At 37.4% G+C, this 21,961-nt stretch overlaps 1 protein-coding gene across 2 annotated transcripts in view; it reads right to left on the reverse strand.

Moving 5' to 3' along the window:
- SLC30A9 (solute carrier family 30 member 9) overlaps positions 1-21,961 on the reverse strand; it is a 77,472-nt gene that overhangs the window by 22,629 nt on the left and 32,882 nt on the right. The window contains exons 8-15 of one of the 2 annotated variants that reach the window (XM_081086549.1): positions 21,863-21,930; positions 19,236-19,338; positions 14,125-14,180; positions 10,612-10,747; positions 5,659-5,698; positions 3,948-4,019; positions 3,412-3,519; positions 286-451 (exon numbers count right to left, since the gene is read on the reverse strand). In XM_081086549.1, coding sequence (XP_080942675.1) covers positions 286-451; positions 3,412-3,519; positions 3,948-4,019; positions 5,659-5,698; positions 10,612-10,747; positions 14,125-14,180; positions 19,236-19,338; positions 21,863-21,930 — 749 coding nt within the window. The remainder of the gene's footprint in view (positions 1-285; positions 452-3,411; positions 3,520-3,947; positions 4,020-5,658; positions 5,699-10,611; positions 10,748-14,124; positions 14,181-19,235; positions 19,339-21,862; positions 21,931-21,961) is intronic. The other variant, XM_081086550.1, reaches the window with a different exon arrangement.

Raw genomic sequence — 21,961 nt, forward strand, 5'->3', positions numbered from 1 at the left:
TGAAAGATCCACCCAAGTGGTTCCACATTAAGGAGGCAACTACTTTGCAAACTTCTGTTCCTTATTCTAAAAATTAAAGATACACAAAATTTAAAAGGAAACTTAAGGAGTTTCTTAAATGCTTTCACTTGCTAATTGTTGTAAGGTTGCAACTCTGAAAAGTAATAGATTAAAAAGTTCTGAAGGTTAGGAATCCAAAACCTCTTCTGGAAGTATTTACAAACCAAACATACCTATTTCTTAATGATTCTGTGAACCTCAGCAGCAGCATAGGAATAAACTGACCTTACTGATGGGTCATTCTCCAGGAGTTCAGTAAGCCGCTGTACTTGTTCCGGCTGGATGGATCGCCCTAGCAGTGCTTCTGTGTTAGTGTAAATGAGGAATGCTGAGACAACACCTAATAAGGTGCCCACACCCAAAGAACCCAGGCTGTCATACAGTGGATTGCCTAAATAAAGCACATAAGAAGTCAGTAAATTAACATTTTCTATTATTTCGATGAACTTTAGTGAGCAAAGAACATAATCAATAAATCAAGGGACTTCAAATTCATTCTGATTCCTTTAATGACTTTCTCCTGATAGATTTATTTACCTTACTACAAAATGGGAATGATACAACTTGCCTCATATTACATGGGAGTATAATGGGGTTTAATTATTTAAGATCTGTTTTTTGCAACTGGCCATTATATGGGTGAGGCTTCAGAGCATTTTCAGATTAGAGAATTTATATACATACTAGAGGCCTGATGCACGAAATTCGTGCAAGGGCCTTGGCCCCAGCCCCTGCCCTCCGCCACCGTGATTGGGGGGCCCCACCCGCTGCGGCTTTGTCTGGAAGGAAGGACGTCCGGAAGGATGTCCAGTCTAATTAGCATATTATGCTTTTATTATAAATTAATAACATAATAAAGAGTCCATTTCTGTTAGCAGTATCAGTAGCACTTTTCCTATCCCAGGTTGACAAAATAATTGTAAGATCAAAAACTGAAATAACAATTTTTGTGTCTTATTCCTACCAAGGTTCTATGAGAAAATTATAAAAGCCATACAAAAACTTATATGGGTCACTCCTTTATCATTCAACCAAGGGTGATACATAGGTAATACTATTCTGGATACTAAAAAGAAAGTTTATTCATTGCTGCTCTGGGTATGTTTGAGCAGTGGTTCTCAAAGTATAGTCCTTTGACCATCAGCATCAGCATCACTTGACAACTTAGTAGAAATGAAAATTCTCAGGCCTTACCCTATATCTTCTGAATCAAAAACTCTGGAGGTGGAGTCTAGGATTCTGTGTCTTCCTAACCTCCAGGCAATTCTGATTCTAAAATTTGTTAGGGCTTAATTAATTCTCTTCCAAAACCAATGAGATGATTTATCATCTATAAATGTGTAGATTAATCTATATATTCTATATATACAAAAGCCTAATAGACCATTACGACCGGTTGACTGAACAACCAGTTGCTATGACATGCACTGACCACCAGAGGGCAGATGCTCAATGCAGGAGCTTCCCCCTGGTGGTTAGTGCGCTCCCACAGCCAACCTTCTGTGGCTGGCCAACCTCCCATGGTCCCTCCCCCTGGCCGGGCGGCCCTGATCAGGGCTGGGTGAGACAGTCCCAATTGGCCCCAATCACTGGCTGGATTGAGGGACGCCCCCACCCGTGCACGAATTCATGCACTGGGCCTCTAGTATTTATGTAACAGACATCAATTAAATATTACAACACGTGGCTTTTATAATTAGAGAAATCTTTATATTCTAAAGATTAAATTTAAGTCTCTTAATGCTTGATAAAACATATTTTACTAAAAAACTGAATTTACATACTAGTTTTACTAATATTTAGTCAAAAATATAACACTGAAAAGTAAATTGACTTATCTGTACTGAAGTCTTAAAAATGATCCACTTGTGAATACAGTATAATGTACTAGGAGGCATATAATTATAGAGTTTAAAATAAAATATATTGCATTGCACTTTAGAAACTCAAATTTCATCATTTTTATTTAAAAATAGCCCTGGCCGGTTTGGCTCAGTGGATAGAGCATCGGCCTGCAGACTCAAGGGTCCCAGGTTCGATTCTGGTCAGGGGCATGTGCCTTGGTTGCGGGCACATCCCCAGTGTGTGTGTGTGTGGGGGGGGGGTGCAGGAGGCAGCTGATCGATGTTTCTCTCTCATCGATGTTTCTAGCTCTCTATCCTTCTCCCTTTCTCTCTGTGGGAAATCAATGAAATATATTTTATAAAAAAAATAAAATAAAAAAATAAAAATAAAAATATATGTATATAAATAATCCTACAGAAGTCACAGAAATATTAGCTAAAAAATATTTTATTTATTTATTGGCATGTTATTTAAATTTAAATGCATTAATTTAACTAATTAAAATTTAATTCATGTGAATACTCTTAAAACAAAAATTTTATGTTTGATTTGACTGGTTAACATTATAATATAAAAGAAAATAATCTATTAAAAGTTGACTTACTTGTCAAGTCACACTTTTCTTAAGCCTGAAGTTTTGCTAAGTAATGATTTATGTCTAAAATGATAAAGTTAACCAGAAAAACAATAAAACTTATAGAAATATTCTGGATCACAGTGAACATTAAAGAATGCTGGTTCAGACTTAAAATGTATATTCAAAATGAGAAAGACCTGTTCATATTTTAGAGTATTTTAAAAACACTGCAGAACTATGAGAGCTTATCACCTCAAATTATTTAAATATGCAAAAACAAATGGGTAAGAATGGAAGGAGTTCCATTCCAAGGCTCGGAAATTTGAGTCTTTGCATACTAAATGATTCTGATTTACATTCTGTCTTCTGATTCATTTGTATTGTACTGGCCTTTAAAACACTTAACTAGCTACTGAAATGAGGGTAGAACCAACTTGAGAGTCAAGGAAATAGGAAAGCAATAGTACTTATCATTGGGACTAACAGTGCAAAAGACAAATTAACAACAGTCACAATATATATTTATTTAGCACTCTAGAGTTTATTGAAGTTCTCTCTTGCATTATATTAATAAATTTGTCAGGTCACTAGGACAAATATCAATACTTCTATACGCAAAGAATAATTGTGTAACTTATGGTAAAGAATAATTGCGTAATTCATTAAGTCACAATTAGAAAGGTTTAGAGTATTACAGAAATGCACTATTAACAGCCTTCTTTATTTCTAAGAGAAATTCTTAACTCAGAGAAATTTTACACTTTTACTGACCAAATGTTTTATATAAATAAGTTAATAAGTTAGGGTAGTATAAAATTAGCATCTAACAATCTATCAGTTTAAAATTATTCAATGATGTAAAAGAAAATTTCCACATAGGATTATTTAAGTAGTACAAATAAATCACCTGTAATATAAGGAATATTTACCTGTTATAGAAGTAAGGCCCATACAAGTGGCTGCTATTGTCACTCCCAAGACTGCTGCAGTATCCTCCAACAATATAACATTTGTACTAGGATCACGACTTTCCATTACTTAATCATTGGGGAGAGATAAAAAAGAAACTTTCTGAAATCTCGATATTCTCAGATAACATTTTAATAAGTATCCATTTAAAATTAAGATATAAATGAAGATTAAAAATGTGTGAGATCCTGATTTTAAAAACACTGCTCAGAGCAAACAATTTCTTGGCTTACATGTTCAAATTGTTTTTTTAAGTTATATAAGCATATACATAAATGCTGTAATTTACGTAAGTTAAATGCAAATATAAAGTATTCATGTTCAATTTACATTACATTTCTCTTTTTTAATGAACTGATACATATATAAGAGCCACACATAGGGAAGACACTGAGATATATTTTGTACATATCTATAAGGAACAAAGCAATAGTACTAGGCAATTTTAAGCAAATAATGGAGATAAAATAATACACCTGGTTTCTAAAGCACATACCATACTTGTAAAATGACATTCCTTTGGCTGCAGCACTCCTACGAAGTTCATTTACAGCAACAAGAAGTGTTGCTGAAAGAAAAGCATTCATATCAGCATAGGAGAAACTTCATGCCTCTCAACTTTAAAGATGGTATCTCAAAAGATAAATATGCATAACACTTTAATGCCATGGTTGGAATTAAGAAAAAGTTCTGTATTAACTAGTCATTATCAAGGACCCAATTAATCATCAAACATAATGAATCCCGTATTTCAAAACCATAGTAACTTAAATATCATTACCACAATAACAGACGTAATTTATTGGACAGTTACTATTTGGCAGGCACCACACTAAGTAAGCATAGTCATTCTTGATCCTCCCAACCTTTTGAGGCAGGTAGTATTATCACCATTTTATAGACAAAGATGAACGAAATAGTATGCATAGAAAGTGACAACGTTTCAGAAGTAAACATACTATGAGTAAAGCAGTGAATTAGGCAGTTTCATACATGATAGTAGCACTTCTCTGTCATAATACTGCTATAGCTGAAACTTTCAGAAACTCTGATGTATTTGTATTACAAAAAATGACAGCCTTCTTTGATTAACATACTAAAACCTCATTTTTTTAGAACTCCGTATATAGTTATATTTTTATATTTCAAATGTTCTGAGTTTTATGATATGACTAGAGGACCTGTGCACAGATTCGTGCACTGGTGGGGGCGTGGCCTGCGGGGATGGGTCTGCTGTGGGAGCGCCGCTCATCCCAGTCAGCCAAGCGGCTGTGGACCCGCCCTCTGAGCAGCTGCTGAATGAGGAAATTAGTCTGAGCTGGTATTTCAGGGTAATGTCCTGGGTAAAGGTGTGTTCTGTGTCCTGGAGGAACCTGGCAGAGAGCTTTGCACCCCAAAGCCACTAGGTGAATGTCCTTGATGTATGATGCCAGGTCAGAGTCACCATTGGTATGTTCAGGGCAGCTGCGCTCCAGGATCCTCAGCCATCAGGACAGCCTACCCAGGGGGTCCACAGTCACGTCCCCTCTTGCAATCCGCCTATGCCAGTTCCCCGTGCTCTTTCTAGAACACACCTTAGAGGGCCTACATCAGCTGGTGAGGTCAGGCCAGAGTTTGGATTCTCTCAGGTATTTGATAGGTGTGGAAATTCGGACTCACCCTGGGCCTGCTAGAGGCTGCATCCTGGTCAGCCGAGCGCACTGACCATCAGGGGGCAGCTCCTGCATTAAGCGTCTGTGCCCCCTGGTGGTCACTGCGCGTCATAACAACTGGTCGACAGTCATTCTGGTCATTCCACCGTTTGGTTGCTGGGTTTTTGTATATATAGACTAGAGGCCTGGTGCACGAAATTCATACACTCAGGATCCAGGAACCCTTGGGGGATGTCTGACTGACAGCTTAGGCCCACTCCCCTAAGCCGGCAGTTGGACAGCAGGCAGTGTCTGCTCCTGGTGGCCACTGCGCATCACAGTGACCAGTTGTTCCACCTTTCGGTCAATTTGCATATTAGCCTTTTATTATATAGGAGGATACTCTAGAAGAAATAGCTTTTCTGTTGCCCCCACCCTTTACAGAAACAGCCACAGTACATCATATAGAGTTTACTCCTTAAAAGTAGACAAAGTTTAGATTCCTATTCCCAGTTTTTTTAATGAACAACTAAATATATTTTACTAAATTAAAAGAAATACTATGACAGTACATACCTCCTTCAGATAACAAGGATCCTGCTAAAATACAATATGCCTGAAAAATAAATATTAAAATAAAGCATAAATGAATATTTCACAAAAAATCAAAATTGTTCATACATAAAGTTTGTAATATTTAAAACGGAAACATGAATTTGAATTCATGCCAGATAAGGATCTTGATGGGGAAATAGTTCAAATGAGGAAAATGAGATAGATGGTATCTTCATATGAGAAAACAGATAAAAGCTTAAAAATGTTATGGTCATCTCATTTTGTAATAATTAGAAGAGTGATATATATATTACTAGAGGCCTGATGCACGAAATTCATGCATGGGTAGGGTCCCTAGGCCTGACTGGCGATCAGGGCTGATCTGCGGGGCAATCGGCAGGGTGATCATGGGGCCCCCGCTTGCACTTGCCTTGGCCAGCCTGGCACTGCCCGCTCAGCAGCTCCGCCCCCCACCACTGCCGCTGGTAGCCTCCCTCTGTGGTGCCAGGTTACCTCCCTCTGTGGGTCACCTCCCTCTGCGATTGGGGGGGCAGCACCAGCCCGCACCCTCTGTGGGAGGCGACTGGCAGGGTGATCAGGGGACAGTGCCGGCTCACTTGCCAGCCGGCCCCTCCCCCCGCTGCCAGTCACTTGCCAGCCCCCCCCCGCCCATCACCTCCCTCTGCAGGGCAAATGGTGGGGTGATTGGGGGGCCCCTGCTGGCACCTGCCTTGGCTGGCCTGGGGCCTGCTGGCTAGGGGCAGCTTCTGCATTGAGCGTCTGCCCCCTGGTGGTCAATGCACATCATAGCAACCAGTCATTCCACGGGTCATTCCGCTGTTCGATTTTCATAGTAGGCTTTTATTATATAGGAGTAGAGACCCATTGCATGAATTCGTGTACGGGTGGGGTCCCTTGGCCTGGCCGGCACTATTGGGGGACTGGCTCGTGGGAGGGGAGGGACCCCAGGAAGTTGGTCGGCTGGCCCCCCGATTAGGGCCATCCAGGGGCTGGCCTGGTGGGGGGTTGGGAGAGGCAGGGGCTGCAGGAGGTTGGCCAGCCAGCTGGGGAAGGTGGGGGGGGGTGAGTCACGGGGGGGGTATGTTGGCTGTGGGAGCACACTGACCACCAGGGGGTAGCTCCTGTGTTGAGCATCTGGCCCCTGGTGGTCAGTGTGCATCATAGCGACTGATCGACCGGTCATTCTGGTCGTTCGATTAGGCTTCTATATATATATAGAAATGTATACGTGGGTGGGCAAAAGAAGGTTACATTTGTGAGTACACTATACAGAGTTTATTCCTGTATTATCTATTAACTAGGGGCCCGGTGCACGAAATTCGTGCACTGGGTGTGTGTGTGTGGGGGGGGGGGAGTGTCCCTCAGCCCAGCCTGCCCCCTCTCGCATACTGGGAGCCCTCAGGCGTTGACCCCCATCACCCTCCAATTGCAGGATCGGCCCCTTGCCCAGGCCTGACGCCTCTGACAGAGGCGTCAGGCCTGGGCAGGGGACCCTCATTCCCCCCCCCCCCACTGGTTCTTTCCCCAGCCCAGGCCTGATGCCTCTGGCCCAGGCGTCAGGCCTGGGCAGGGGACCCCCAGACCCCTCCGATTGCTGGCTTTGCCCCTTGCTCAGGCCTGATGCCTTGGCCAGAGGCGTAGACCCCCATCACCCTCCGATCGCCTGATCGGCCCCTTGCCCAGGCCTGACACCTCCGCCAGAGGTGTCAGGCTTGGACAGGGGACCCCCATCTCCCCCCGATCACTGGCTCTGACCCCTGCCCAGGCCTGAGGCCTCTGGCCCAGGAATCATGCCTGGGCAGGGGACCCCCATCTCCCTCTGATCGCTTGCTCCACCCCCCGCCCAAGCCTGACGCCTCTGACCCAGGCTTCAGGCCTGGGCAAGGGGACCATCATATCCCCCCAATCCCCGGCTCCGCCCCCCACCCAGGCCTGATGCCTCGGCCAGAGGAGTTTACCCTCATCACCCTCCGATCACCAATCACCGGATCGGCCCCTTGACCAGGCCTGAGGCCTCCGGCAGAGGTGTCAGGCCTGGGCAGGGGACCCCCAGCTTCCCGCGGTTGCAGGCTCTGCCCCTGCCCAGGCCTGACACCTCTGGCCTAGGCGTCCGGCCCGGGCAGCGGGGACCCGCAGCTGCAGCGGCCCCGCAATCGTGGGCTTCGCTTTAGGCCCAGGCAAGGGACCCCTAGCTCCCGGGACTGCCAGCTTCGACCGTGCCCAGCTCCCATCGCTGGCTCCACCCCTACTTCCTGCTATCACTGGCCAGGGCGGCAAAGGCGCCTGATTCTCCGATCATGGCTCGGGGGCAGGGCAAAGGCGGCCCCAGGGCCACCTTTGCCCTGCCCCCCCAGCTCTTAGCTCCCCCCTGGGTTTCCGATCACTGTCAGTGGCAGGGGGCTTCTGCTTTCCCTTTCGCCTACCTGCATTGTGCCTACATATGCAAAGTAACCGCCATCTTGTTGGCAGTTAACTGCCAATCTTAGTTGGCAGTTAACTGGCAATCTTAGTTGGCAGTTAATTTGCATATAGCCCTGATTAGCCAATGAAAAGGGTAGCGCCGTACGCCAATTACCATTTTTCTCTTTTATTAGCGTAGATTATTATTTAATTTTCCATACATGCCCACCCCTATATATAATATAAGTCCTAGGTTATAAGTACCCCACATTCCAGAATGAGGCACTATACCATTACAGAATGTATACCATGACCTAAGCTCAATTAATGATATAAAAGGTTAAAGTATTAATTAGTATAAAATTTTTGAAGTTCAAAATTAACACAAATTATTTGAAATCTGGGGTTGTGAATACCAGAAGCAGTAAGGTCCACTCCCATGCTCAAATAACTTCTGGATTTGTTTGGATGCCAATATAAAGAGAATCCTTTCTGAATTCTGATTCCAAAAGATAACTATAAGCAGTAATTTTTTTTGGTAACACTACTTTCCTTATAGTCCCAGGACATTCTTGGAATTAAATAAAGATCTCAGTAACTGTAATCCAAGGTATATAGAAAGAATTAAACTAGCAACACAAACTTTTAAAATTTTTAAATGAAATTCAAATCAATCATCTATACAATTTCTAACATTACCTTTTTTGGGCCCCTAAGCTTCCCTAAAATAGAGGTTGAAAATTTTGAACCCTGTTCAACACTTTCATAATTCTGTTAAGGAAACAGATTTCCAAAGGCTATGTGATTTGTTTGAGAACACAAAAATGATACCACAGTAAGAATTAGAACACACACACCAAAAAAAAAAATATATTAGAACACAGACTTCTTAGTTTCAATTCTAGAGTCTTTCCACTCAATCATGCTGCCAATCTGAAACATAGTAACTAAACTTCCTTGTAATTGTTTTAAATCCTTCTATCTCTTTCCAGAAAGGATTTAATAAAGGGAGACACCATATGTCCACCAAGATTCCAAAATAATACCTAATAAATATAAGCTGGTTTATGGTGTGCTGGATCTATTTTTTATAACAAACAGTCACAGTCTAATGCAGTTGTTCTCAACCTTCCTAATGCCGCGACCCTTTAATACAGTTCCTCATGTTGTGGTGACCCCCAACCATAAAATTATTTTCGTTGCTACTTCATAACTGTAATTTTGCTACTGTTATGAATCGTAATGTAAATATCTGATATGCAGGATGTATTTTCATTGTTACAAATTGAACATAATTAAAGCATAATGATTAATCACAAAAACAATATGTAATTATATATGTGTTTTCCGATGGTCTTAGGCGACCCCTGTGAAAGGGTCATTCGACCCCCAAAGGGGTCGCGACCCACAGGTTGAGAACCGCATTTAGTTACTAAAAGAAGAGCTTCTAGAAGCTTTAAAACTTATACACACAATTGAAAATTTAATAATCAATCCCTAACTCCATAGCAATTAACTTCTTTGCTCTATAAAATAATATTGTACAAATTAGATGAATGCTAAGACAATAAGATAATTATAACATGGTCAAACCTCTGCAGAATGGAGGAAATACCCTTATTCATTTTAATTATCTGAAATGTATTATAGTAAGAGACTAATCAGTAAGAACTATAGAAAAAGCCTAGTTTAATAGGGTGATTATTATGTAGGTATATAGGTGTAACAAGATATTAAAATGAGATGCACTCCAGTTGAGAACAAAGTAGGTTACAAGCACCCCACATTCCAAAATGAGGCGCCAATACCATTTATTCAAGCCTTGCATAGGTAGTCCATGCCTGATTTTACAACTCTTAGCTCCAAACCCACTAGCCCACATAAACACAACTGTGCTCATCAAGGGCACTGCCAAAGCAGGATAATTTCCTTGAAGTGCCCATGACAGAAGAAAACAAAAACCAAAAAACAGCTTTAAATCTCTACAAAGGAAACTGATGCAAAATGACATTGATGCCAAAAGGTAGTACTTTCTTGTCCCCTATTTTCAATGCTGCCGGAAGGCAACCTAGGGGAGGGAGAACATATACAGTGACTATGCTCCCCTTGCCCCATTCCTCCAGTATACCGGTAGCTTACCAGGATGAGGGAAATGAGAAGCTTTAACTTTATAACAATTTCAACATATGACTATTACATGGGACTGGATATTTTAAGTACTGATAGGTAATTGTTCTTGGGACTAAAAGTGAACAGGAGTCTTTCTTCTTATTTTTCAACAGAAATTAGAAAAATTAATGGGACTGCTCAATATTATAACTGTACCTACAAAGATGATCCTGTTCAACATCACTGAATCATGTATTTAGAAGTCATGCTCAACCATATTCTAAAAAATACAACTACAGATACATAACACTATATAACACAGTCAAGAAGGTATATTAGTCCCGTTCTTTAACATCAAGATCACAAAGGTATTCCACGATAATTAAATACTATTTCATATAACTTCAAAACTGAGGGGTGGGGGGTGGTGGGGGGAATAATTACCCAGAGCAGGGATTCCATTGGTTGAGGATGAAGCAATCCCATAATTCCATGGTACCAAGATAATCCTGCGCCCATCATGAAAATACCAACACCACTAATTAGTGAAGCAATATAACGCATATTTGAAAATCCATACCTGGAAAGTAAAAATGGTAATATAGTTTACAAGAAATGCAAATGGTTTCCTTTTAAAATACATGTCTATAATGAAAATAAAAAGCTTCTTACAATATTAAGGTGTTATGGTTTTATATTTAAGTGCCAAACTCAAATCTAATCAGAAAATCAACATGTAAAGTGGAAAAAACTTAAAACTTATATTTAAAAATACATAAATATAATGAATACAATTTAGTATAAGTATCTGCTAATTCCTTTTCCATACAGTCTGTTTTGATTTAGAACTTTACTATCATGTACCACAACAAATGCTGGTAAAATTAATCTTTTTAAAAAGTGCAATCAGATGCTTTTTTGTTGTTGTTTTTGTTTTTTTTAAAATATATTTTGATTTTTTTACAGAGAGGAAGGGAGAGAGATAGAGAATTAGAAACACCGATGAGAGAGAAACATCGATCAGCTGCCTCCTGCACACCCCCCACTGGGGATGTGTCTGCAACCAAGGTACATGCCCTTGACTGGAATCGAACCTGGGACCTTTCAGTCCACAGGCCGACGCTCTATCCACTGAGCCAAACCGGTTTCGGCGCAATCAGATGTTTAATGAGCAGGATATTATTTAAATTTCCTTGTAATGCAGCTTCCGATTGGGTTATTTTTATCTTCTTGTACAGTCAATGGATGATTTATATTACCCATATTTGATGCTGGGAACTTGCTTCTGGTTCTATATAGTTTAACACAGAGCAACTGACTACTATTATTAGTACTAACAGCTTCAGTTTTCTGGGTGTTTTTAATGACAATTTTTAAAATCTAAATTAGCCCTAACTGGTTTGGCTCAGCGGATAGAGCGTTGGCTTGCGGACTGAAGGGTCCCAGGTTCAATTCCAGTCAAGGGCATGTACCTTGGTTGCGGGCACATCCCCAGTGGGAGGTGTGCAGGAGGCAGCTGATTGATGTTTCTCTCTCATCGATGTTTCTAACTTTCTATCCCTCTCCCTTCCTCTCTGTAAAAAAATCAATAAAATATATTTAAAAATAAATAAAAATAAAAATAAAATCTAAATTATTTTTTCAAGCATATTTGGTCTTTATGTGCATTCTTTTGTATTTCTATATGTACCAATAAAATACTAAGTTAAAAATATGACATACTATAAAAGGAAAATAACCACTCAATAAATAAAAATATTTCCTAGGAAATTTACTCCCAAACCCAAATGCTATGGCACCCTTTTGGCAGATGAAAATTTAAACAAGAATTCTTATTAAAAACCAATTTTTAAATTCCTGTTGTAAGTATATAATCTTGACATACAGAATTCTTAGTTTATAGATGGAATAATGTTCTACAAGCTTGATTTAAAAAATTTATTTGCTTCTAAAAATTTCCCCCACCAAAGTAATATTGGAGATAAATATAAGTTACAGTAAATGAAGATCTAAATTAAATAGCATTACTTTCATTATGTATTTTCAAGAAATCTGTAGGTTCTTATTAAAATTTTTAATTCAGTAGATCTGCACTGTCCAAAATAAATAATTAGCCACATAAGACTATTTAATTAAAACTAAGTAAAATTTTAAATGTAGTTCTTTAATTGCACTAGCCACATTTCAGGTGCTCCATAGCCACATGTCGCTAGTGACTATCATAATGAACAGATTTTGTAGAAAATTCTACTGGGCAGCAATAATGTAGGTTATTGAAAATACCTTAAGAAGAAATCTTCATAACCTACAATTTTAAAATTTTATCCTGTTTTAAAATTTTGGTGAACAAAGCTGTTCAGGAAGTATAATATTTTTAAAATGTTATTATTTGTAAAAAAACAAACAAACAGTAGTGTTCCGCCCTAGCTAGTTTGGCTCAGTGGATAGAGAGTTAGCCTGCGTACTAAAGAGGCCCAGGTTAGCCGAAACCGGTTTGGCTCAGTGGATAGAGCGTCGGCCTGCGGACTGAAAGGTCCCAGGTTCAATTCCGGTCAAGGGCATGTGCCTTGGTTGCGGGCATATCCCCAGTAGGAGATGTGCAGGAGGCAGCTGATCGATGTTTCTCTCTCATCGATGTTTCTAACTCTCTATCTCTCTCCCTTCCTCTCTGTAAAAAAATCAATAAAATATATTTTTTTTAAAAAAAAAGAGGCCCAGGTTAAATTCTGGTCAAGGGCACATAGATTAGTTGCAGGCTCCTCCCTGGCCCTGGTCATGGTCAGGGCTTGTGCAGAAGGAAACAATGTGTTTCTCTCACATGGATATTTCTCTATCTTTCCCTCTCTCTTCCACGCTCTCTAAAAATCAATGGAAAAATATCCTCAGGTGAGGATTAAAAAAAAAAAAAAGAAAACAGTAGTGTCTTGCTTTCAAGTAAAGAAAGGCATTTATATAAAGGATAGAGGTAGACTCCTTTACAGCAATAAAAGTGCTTTTTTTTTTTGTCTTAAGATTCATTGAATTCTACTACTGAAGAGTGTTTTTTAAAAATGATGCATGTAGAATTCAAAATTTTTTCTGGTTATGTTAGAAGCAACAAAAAACATCTCTGTATCAAATAACTGGTAGAATTCAAAATAATATATTCTAAAAAGCATACTCATTTTACAAATAAATAATCTTAAATATTAACAATGCTATTTCCAAATCACAACAGGAGGATTAAAGTAGATTAAGTATGAATTTAGTAAGAGTTATTGCTAAGATTTTATTTATATTTTTTAAAGCTCAGTCCTCATGGGCCTTGCATTCTCATTTACATATGTAGACAACGAAATTATTTATTTATTTATTTTGTTGTTAATCCTCACCTGAGGATATTTTTTCCAATGATTTTTAGGGAGAGTAGAAGAGAGAGGGAAAGAGAAACATCGATGTGAGAGAAACACATCGATTGGTTGCCTCCTGCATGAGCCCCAACCATGGCCCCGGCTGGGAAGCCTGCAACCAAGGTATGTGTCCTTGACCAGAATTTAACCTGGGACCCTTTGGTCCACAGGCTAATGCTCTAGCCACTGAGCAAAACTGCCTAGGGCTATTACTAAGATTTTAGATAGAGTGGTCTGTTTGTCTCAGTATGAAATATGAAATATGTTTCCTTTGACCAAATAAAAGAGAACTCTAAGATCAAAATATGAGCTTTGTTTTTAATTATCAAATATAAAAAGTACAAGATCGCTATGCCATGTTACAAAGCATATGAATAGTTTAAACTCTATTTTCAAATTATATCTTAAATTTACTTTGACACAGCAGTGAGTATACTTCAGTGGAAGAAATAACCAAATCTTTAACATGAACTGCAGGTACAGAAACAGCAGGCTTCTAAAATTAAGTTGCTTTTATTTCAATGACTTGCCACAAAACAAACAAAAAAGAGAAAGGCAATGTCCTTACGGATGACTAGGATCTGGTGTTTGAATAGACTTGCTGATGCCCAATGCCAGTAAACCCTATGGAGAAGAAGCAGAAAGATAAATAATCACTAGCAAAGGAGGAGTATAACATGGTAAAGCCAATCTGGAGGATGCAATCTGAAAATGACAAACACAAATACAATGTCCAGCAGCCCAGCTACCTGGTTTCTAATACTTACCCGAGAGAAATAAAAATGAACACAAAGGGGTTCAGAACACCACTGCTTATAAAGATGAAAAATCTGAAAGCAACCTCAAATCCATCACTGAGGAATGGCAAAATAAAACCATAAATTACTTCTACAACAGTTAAAAGAATGGATTTGGGATAGAGCTTTATGTACTGAATGCTAAAAGCTCCTACACATACCATTAGGTGTAAGGGGAGAGGGGGAGAAGCGAATTTAGAAACAGTATTTACAGTACAGAACTTATGTTTTGTAGTTTTTTAAAACTACATATAATGTATAGCATAAGGAAAGGTCTAGAACAGGGGTGGGGAAAGTCCAGCCTACAAAATCAGTTGGTCTGGCCCTGCCAAGGCATTGGGGGTGAGTTAATTAAATGTTTGATGAAGTATAGCAGGCTAATTTTTAAATTGATAATTTTATATGGCCTGCGAATGATGTTATAAATATCCAAATGGCCCCCTGGTCTAGAAAAATGCACGTTTAACTATATTTTTACCTCTGAGGAGAAAAGCAGGATTAGTGGTGTGTGTAATATCTTTTCTTTATATATAAAGAATTGTATAACTGTACAAATAAAAGTGTCAAATTTTAAAACAGTATATATTGTCTATGGACACATACATTGCTAGTAAAACTGCAAAACCATGCACAGGAATTTTACATATCAATTATACAGAGCAGTGATTATCAGGGATGTGGAAGGTGGAAATAAAGATGGAGGACTAGTTATAAATAAGATTTTACTTCTTTACAAAAAAACAAACAAACAAAAAACACCTAACATAAATATGGCAAAAATGACACCATGAATTTTTAAGTTTTGATACTGGAAATTCCACCCTAAATATACAGACTATTACAATTTCGGTTTTTTCTACTGGACTCCAAAGGAAAAGAAGGTTAAAACTACCTAAAAACAAATGGCTTTTCAATGAATTAAACTAAGAAAATAAAAATAAAGAACATATAATTTTTAAGCCTGTACATTAAAACTGAAGTATTCATTAATTCACACTATGTATATATGTATGTGTGTTTATGTTTATGAAAGTCAATGAGGATTCAATTATTTTTAAAATCTTTAATATTAAGGTTGACTCTGCAATAAAGTAGAGAAATATCAAGTATTCTATAAACTAAATTTGAACCATATTTATTAGTTCTTATAAAAATATCACAGATCCTCTAATCCTGTTCTTCCCCAGAGGCAAGGTTGCATTAGTTATGTTTGATATGTCCTTCCAGACCTTTCTCTGCTCATTCACAACATATGTATATATGTGCATATATATGCTACATATATAACCTACATTTATTTGGTTTATAGCATTAATGAATATTATTAGCACCTAGTGGTTAAGAAGCATTATTAATATTTCCCCTTCTGTGATCATTTTTATCTTTTAAGCTTTTCCCCATACTATCATGCAACTATTTAAATGTTGTCTTAGAATATTTTTCTACTAGTAGCTGTTTTGTGTGTATGACCTGCTTACAGCAGAGCAAGGACTGACTGTCTTCTTTTTCTAAACACTTAATACATGGCAAACTAAAGTGTGCAAAAAATTCATATAAATCAATATCTAGGAGAATCCTCATAGTTTTTGCTGTTATCTTTGGGCCTATGACCTACCTCAAATTTTATATGATCTGTGGCAGGGATCAAGGTACTTTGATTTTTTCCCATAAGGCTATCCAAACCTTTCTAGTGCCACTTGTTAGAGAGTTTCCTTTCTTCATTCAATTCCTTGAGGCCTTTATCAAAAATCAATTGACCACATGTAACTGTGATTCTGTTGCTGGATCCTCTATTAAGTTACAATGGTCTATCAATCCTTAGGCCAATATCTCACTGTCTTAATTACTATAGTTTTATAAATTTTGAAGTCCTTCAAATTCTCTTCTTTAAAACTGCTTTGAATATTCTGAGTTCTTTGTATTTCCATTGTAAGTTCTAGACTTTATTTAGTTTTCAATTTCTATCAAAAAAAGTCTTCTGGGATGATTGCAGTTATATTAAATCTATAGATCAATTTAAGGAGATTTGACATATTACGTCATGTCATCCAATTCATGAACATGGTATATCTCTCCATTTCTTTAAGTCTTTTTAATTTCTCCCAGACACATTTTAAATTTTCACTGTAAAAGTTTAGCACATCTTTCATTAAATTTACTCCTAGGTATTTAGTTTTATGATTTTAAATAAAATTTGTTAAAAATTTAATTTGCCTTTTGTTTGCTGATAGTAGAAATGCAAATGATTTTTGCATGTTAACCTTCTATTCCTATTGATTTTGAATGTTAAATTAACTTTATATTCCTAGGATAATATTCACTTGATTATGATATATTATTATTTTTGTATATTGCTAGATTCAATTTAATTATATTTTAAGGATTTTTGCATCAATTTCCTTGAGGGATATTAGTCTGCATTTTTCTTTCTTGTAACGTCTTTGTAAGGTTTTGATATCAGGGTTATGCTGACCTTATTAGAGGAGTTAAAAAGCATTTCCTTCTTCTCTATATTTGAAAGTCTGTACATTGGCATTACCTATTCCTTAAATGTTTGATAGTACAGTGGGGTCTTGACTTACGAGTGTCCCAACTAACGAGTTTTTCGAGATACAAGTCGTCTCTCGGCCGATTTTTTTGCTTTGAGTTGCGAGCTAAAATTCGGGTTACGAGCCAGCTTCAGATACCCCACCGCTAGTTGGCGCAGCGAGCGTCACAGTGAACGCCACAACATCAGCCCAGTATCACGTTTCTCACTTGTTCACTTTAAGATTTGACATACGAGTAATTTGAGTTACGAGCTCCGTCACGGAACGAATTAAACTCATAAGTCAAGGCCCCACTGTATTCTCTTGATATTGTCTCACAGGTCACTGAAGCTACCTTCATTTTTTTCAATCTTTTTCCCTCAGTATGAATGTTTTCTACTGCCATATATTTAAGTTGATTTATTGTTTTTTCTATAGTGTCTGCTTTTAACTCTACACAGTGAATTTTTCATATCAGACATATTTTTCAGCTCTAAAAGCTCCATTTCACTCTTTTTTATATCTTCCATTTCTCTTATCAATATATACATGTTTTCCTTTCAATACATGAATAATAGCCATTTAACATCCTTATCATATGTCATTTAAGTCTGTTTCTATTGACTGATTTTTCTCCTGGTTATAAGTCAAATGTTCTGCTTCTTGGATGTCAAATTCTTTTTTGTTTTTAATTGAATGCTGAATGCCATGAATGTTATATTGAGTTTCTGGATTTTGTTGTCTTCCTTCTAGAGTGTGGGGTTCTGTTCTGGCAGGTAATTAAGTTACAATTTGATCCTTTAGAGCTCTGACCCTCTGTGGAACTCTGCCTTGTCATTGCTGGCCTCCTCAGACTGGATAAACTCTAATTTCTGCCTTCTCAGCTTAATGAGACCATTATCTCCGACTATACACACCATCCCACATGTGCCTCCAACAAAAGCCAGAGAGATCAGAGTTCAACTCATTTGTTTTCTTTCTCTCCAGGATCATGGTCTTATCCAGGATCATGGACTATTGTCCAAAGTTTAAAAATATTGTTTCATATATTTTATGTAGTTTTTTAGTTGTTTACAGAAAAAGACTAAGTTCAGTTCCCCTTAGTTCATCATAGCGGGAAGCAAAGGTTCTTTACATAATGGTTTACAATTTGATTTTTTTCCTTAATTTATCATGTTATCATTTCAGAACAGTACATACATCACTATAATTACCACATTCTTTTAAACCCTTGAATAGTCTTTCAGAGTATGGACACTGAAAAACTATCTTTAATGTTTTAATAATAACAGCTAATAATGAAACTAATCATCTGTACATATCTCCTTGCCCATATGTACAAATATTTTTGCATTTCAATTTTCGTAAGTCCAAATAAGCTTTTAAGAAAATAGACATTATGTGGTATGTATCTCTCCCCAACCACTCTCCTCTCTCTCCACTCCACAACCAACTGGGAAAATATTATATTGATACAAGTTATTAAATATTTACTGCAAAAAAATTTAATTCAAGGGAAAGATTTGTGAGTACTGATAGCAAATGTCTGACTTGTTTCCTTACTTTTGCAAAGGGTTTTAATCTATTTGACAGTGAGTTAGGCAAGTTCTTGGGTTTAATTTTTAGTTAAGATGGCTCTCCCTACTCCCTACCATTTTATTATTTTTAACTTTGTCTTAAATATTCTTATTGAACCTGCTGTCTTTTATTGTAAGTTCTCACAAATTCATTCTTACATAATAGTGGAATAAATAAATAAATACTGAAAAGGTACTCTCTTAAAACAACACATTCTTTAAAATGTGAAATAATAACACAAGCAGAAAGTTTTATTGTGTTCTTTAAAAAGGCTTAAGTTTACAGTATTCAAAATTTGGATTAAAGAAGGTATTTTAATTTTATAAAAATCTTTCTTCATTTGAAAATTCAGGAAAGGAATTCAAAGTACAAGTCTAATGTGAAATTAGATCGATCAGATGGGAATAATTTACATAGTTATTCAAAATACTTAAATTCAATGGCTCTTAAATTCGTTGACCATAAGAACTTACGTTTAGATATAAATTTCCACCTTAAGTAAGAATCTCTTCTATAAAAACTTCTGCCCAAACACTTAGTGAATGATAATCTTACACTTCATATTCCACTGTTGGAAGTCCTTAAAGCCTAAAAACCTGCTTTAAAATACCATGATCATATTTCTATGTGCTTCATTGTTCAAAAGTAAAACAATTTTCTTTTTCTTCCACATGCCAACTATAGGAATTATTCAGTTTTTAAAACAGGCCAACTTTTAGATTAAAGCAGTAAAAAATTACTTTAAAATTAATAAGAGTAAAGCTTTTATCCCTCACCTGATTACAAGTATCAGATAAAGAATGTATAGCTTCGGAGAACATACTTGCTGAACCCGTATAAATCCAAGCAAGAAATTTAAAGAAGCAATTTAATCCATTGCTAGGAGAGAAAGAGAAAGCAATTTAGCATTGGTTTAGACAAAATATTCATCTAAAACTTATTTAACTACCCATCTATACCTCTATACTAGATTGTTTCAAAGGAAATTAAAAAGAATCTCTAGCCTTCAAAAACGTACTATGTTTCTGGTAACAAGAGTACAAATTTCAAAAATACAAATTTGTATTAAATATTCAAATGAAGAGGCATGACGCGTGTAAGCAAATTAAGTGCATTTTAAGAACTGATAAGAAAAGAGGATGTTCTACATTTGGAAAAAATAAAATTAGAAAGGATATTATGTGTCTTCGGTAGGTAAAAGATCTGCATCAATACTGTCCAGTAGAGCAGTGTAAAAGGCAAGACTTTGGTGAAGGTCTGTTTACTTAAATAGATGAAGACAAATCTAGACCAAGCAGTCTCTGAGTCATACTAGACCACAGATGTTAAAATAAATATGGTTAGCTCTGAGCAAGCCTGCTGCTCAGATTCCAACAGTAATGACTAGCATGATTTATCTCAGGCACTATACTAGTCATTTACCATGTTTTATTAAAATTCTTTTATACAAATAATATCATCCTCATTTCATAAATGAGAAAAGTGTACATCCCCTTCCTCCACTTCAAATAATGTCTTGAAAGAAGCATATCTGCTCCTGTTTCTCCATTCTCTCCACTTTGTACAGTCTTCAATGCACTAAATAATGGCTTCTACCTCTAATACCTCCAACCATTTCTTGCTATAAAGTTCTTAGAAACATTTTAGTATTTTTCTTAATCTCACAGAAGCTTCTGCTACTATTTTCTTCTTCTTTTATTTAATCTTCACCCGAGGATATATTTTTCATTGATTTTAGAGAGAGGAAGAGAGAGGGAGAGAAAGAGAGAGACAAGCGCCTCCTGCATGTACCCCCCCGGCCCCCAAGGGTGATCAAACCCGAAACCTGGGCATGTGCCCTCATTAGGAATCAAACCCACCACCCTTCAGTGTATGGGACTGTGCTCCAACCAACTGGCCAGGGTTGCCACTATTTCCTTAAATCACTGCCTTCCTTGGCTTCCATGAAGCTCCCGGTTTTCTTCCTACCTTGCTCCTTATTCTTCTCCAGTATGCTCTTTTCCTTCTACCCAAGCATTCATCAAGTTTTTTTCCTGAGGGCTTTTTCTTCCTGACACTATACACATTCTTCTATGGCTTTAATTATTACCTATATACTAATAACTCTCAACCCTAAATCTCTAATCCAAATCTCCCTCCTAAGCTTCAGACCAATAAATATTAACGGTAATTATGAAGTACTTATTATGTACCAGGTACAACGCTAAGCAGTTTACATATATTACATACATTCCTCTGATGAAAAAACTTTAATTACTAACAGAGTTTTACTGACAAAAAAGAAAAATTTAATCCTTTGACCAACTCCACTTGGGAGTCCTATAAAAACTCCAATTCGAAACTCAACATTTCCTTTGCTCCCACCCCGCTCCTCCTTCCAGTGTCCTTCTCTCAGTGACGGTGCAATACCTATCGAATTGTTCAGAAATACGGGCAACATCTTTTTCCATACCTCCTAAGTACTTTCTGAACCTAACCAAGCCTCCCCATCCTTCATGCATACTACCACTATCTTAGTTTAGTGTAACATCATCTCTTTTCTGTATAATTGTAAATGACTTCCTCTAGTTTAGTGCCCCTCTAATCCTTGAAGATAAGAAATTTGTATTTTCAGACCCTATCATAATTCTTGACTCACATATTATATATATTTTGGAAATAAAAGAACAAACTAATGATTTATGAAATTAATGCTTTTAAATATTTTAAAATAGGTTATTCAACAGAATGGAAAAAAGATAAACAAAACAATAGGAATCAAGAAGACAGAGGACAAAAGATGGCAAAAATACCAATTATGTTCTACACCAAGGTAAGTGGGAGAAAAATAATAGTGCAGATACTCTTTGATAGCTATAACCCAAGTTGATTTAATTACTCTAAAATAACCTTGGCTATCTCAACTTTTAAAAAAAAAGACTTATCAACTTCAATCAAAGTAAGAATTTTCAGATAGCAACTGTTCTTGGATCTTAACCACATCAAAAATATACACAGTACAAGCATGGGTATATATATATATATAGACTCTTCCCCCATCAACTTACAAAAACAAAGACATCCAACTTCCTCCTAAAACAATGTAAGCCTCTCTTTATTAAGATACCGACTAATAAAGAATATATACTGCCCTAGCCAATTTGGCTCAGTGGATAGAGCGTCGGCCTGTGGACAAAAGGGTCCCGGGTTTGATTCCAGTCAAGGGCACATCCTGGGTTGCTGGCTCGATCCCCAATAGGCGGGATGCAGGAGATAGCGCATCAATGATTCTCTCTCATCATTGATGTTTTTATCTCTCTCTCCCTCTCCCTTCCTCTCTGAAACCAGTAGGAAAAACAACAAAAAGAATATATACATAAAATAATGTATGTCTATTTTAAAATCAGTATTTTTCAGTACTTACATGCAAATGGCAACCATCACCACTTTTCCTGGCCCCTTAAGAAAAACTGATGTCATTCTGGAACGTGGCTATAAAAGAAAAACAATGTTTTATAAATCT

Source organism: Myotis nattereri, assembly GCF_964212035.1.
Source record: "Myotis nattereri genome assembly, chromosome: 1".
Classification (NCBI taxonomy): Eukaryota; Metazoa; Chordata; class Mammalia; order Chiroptera; family Vespertilionidae; genus Myotis; species Myotis nattereri.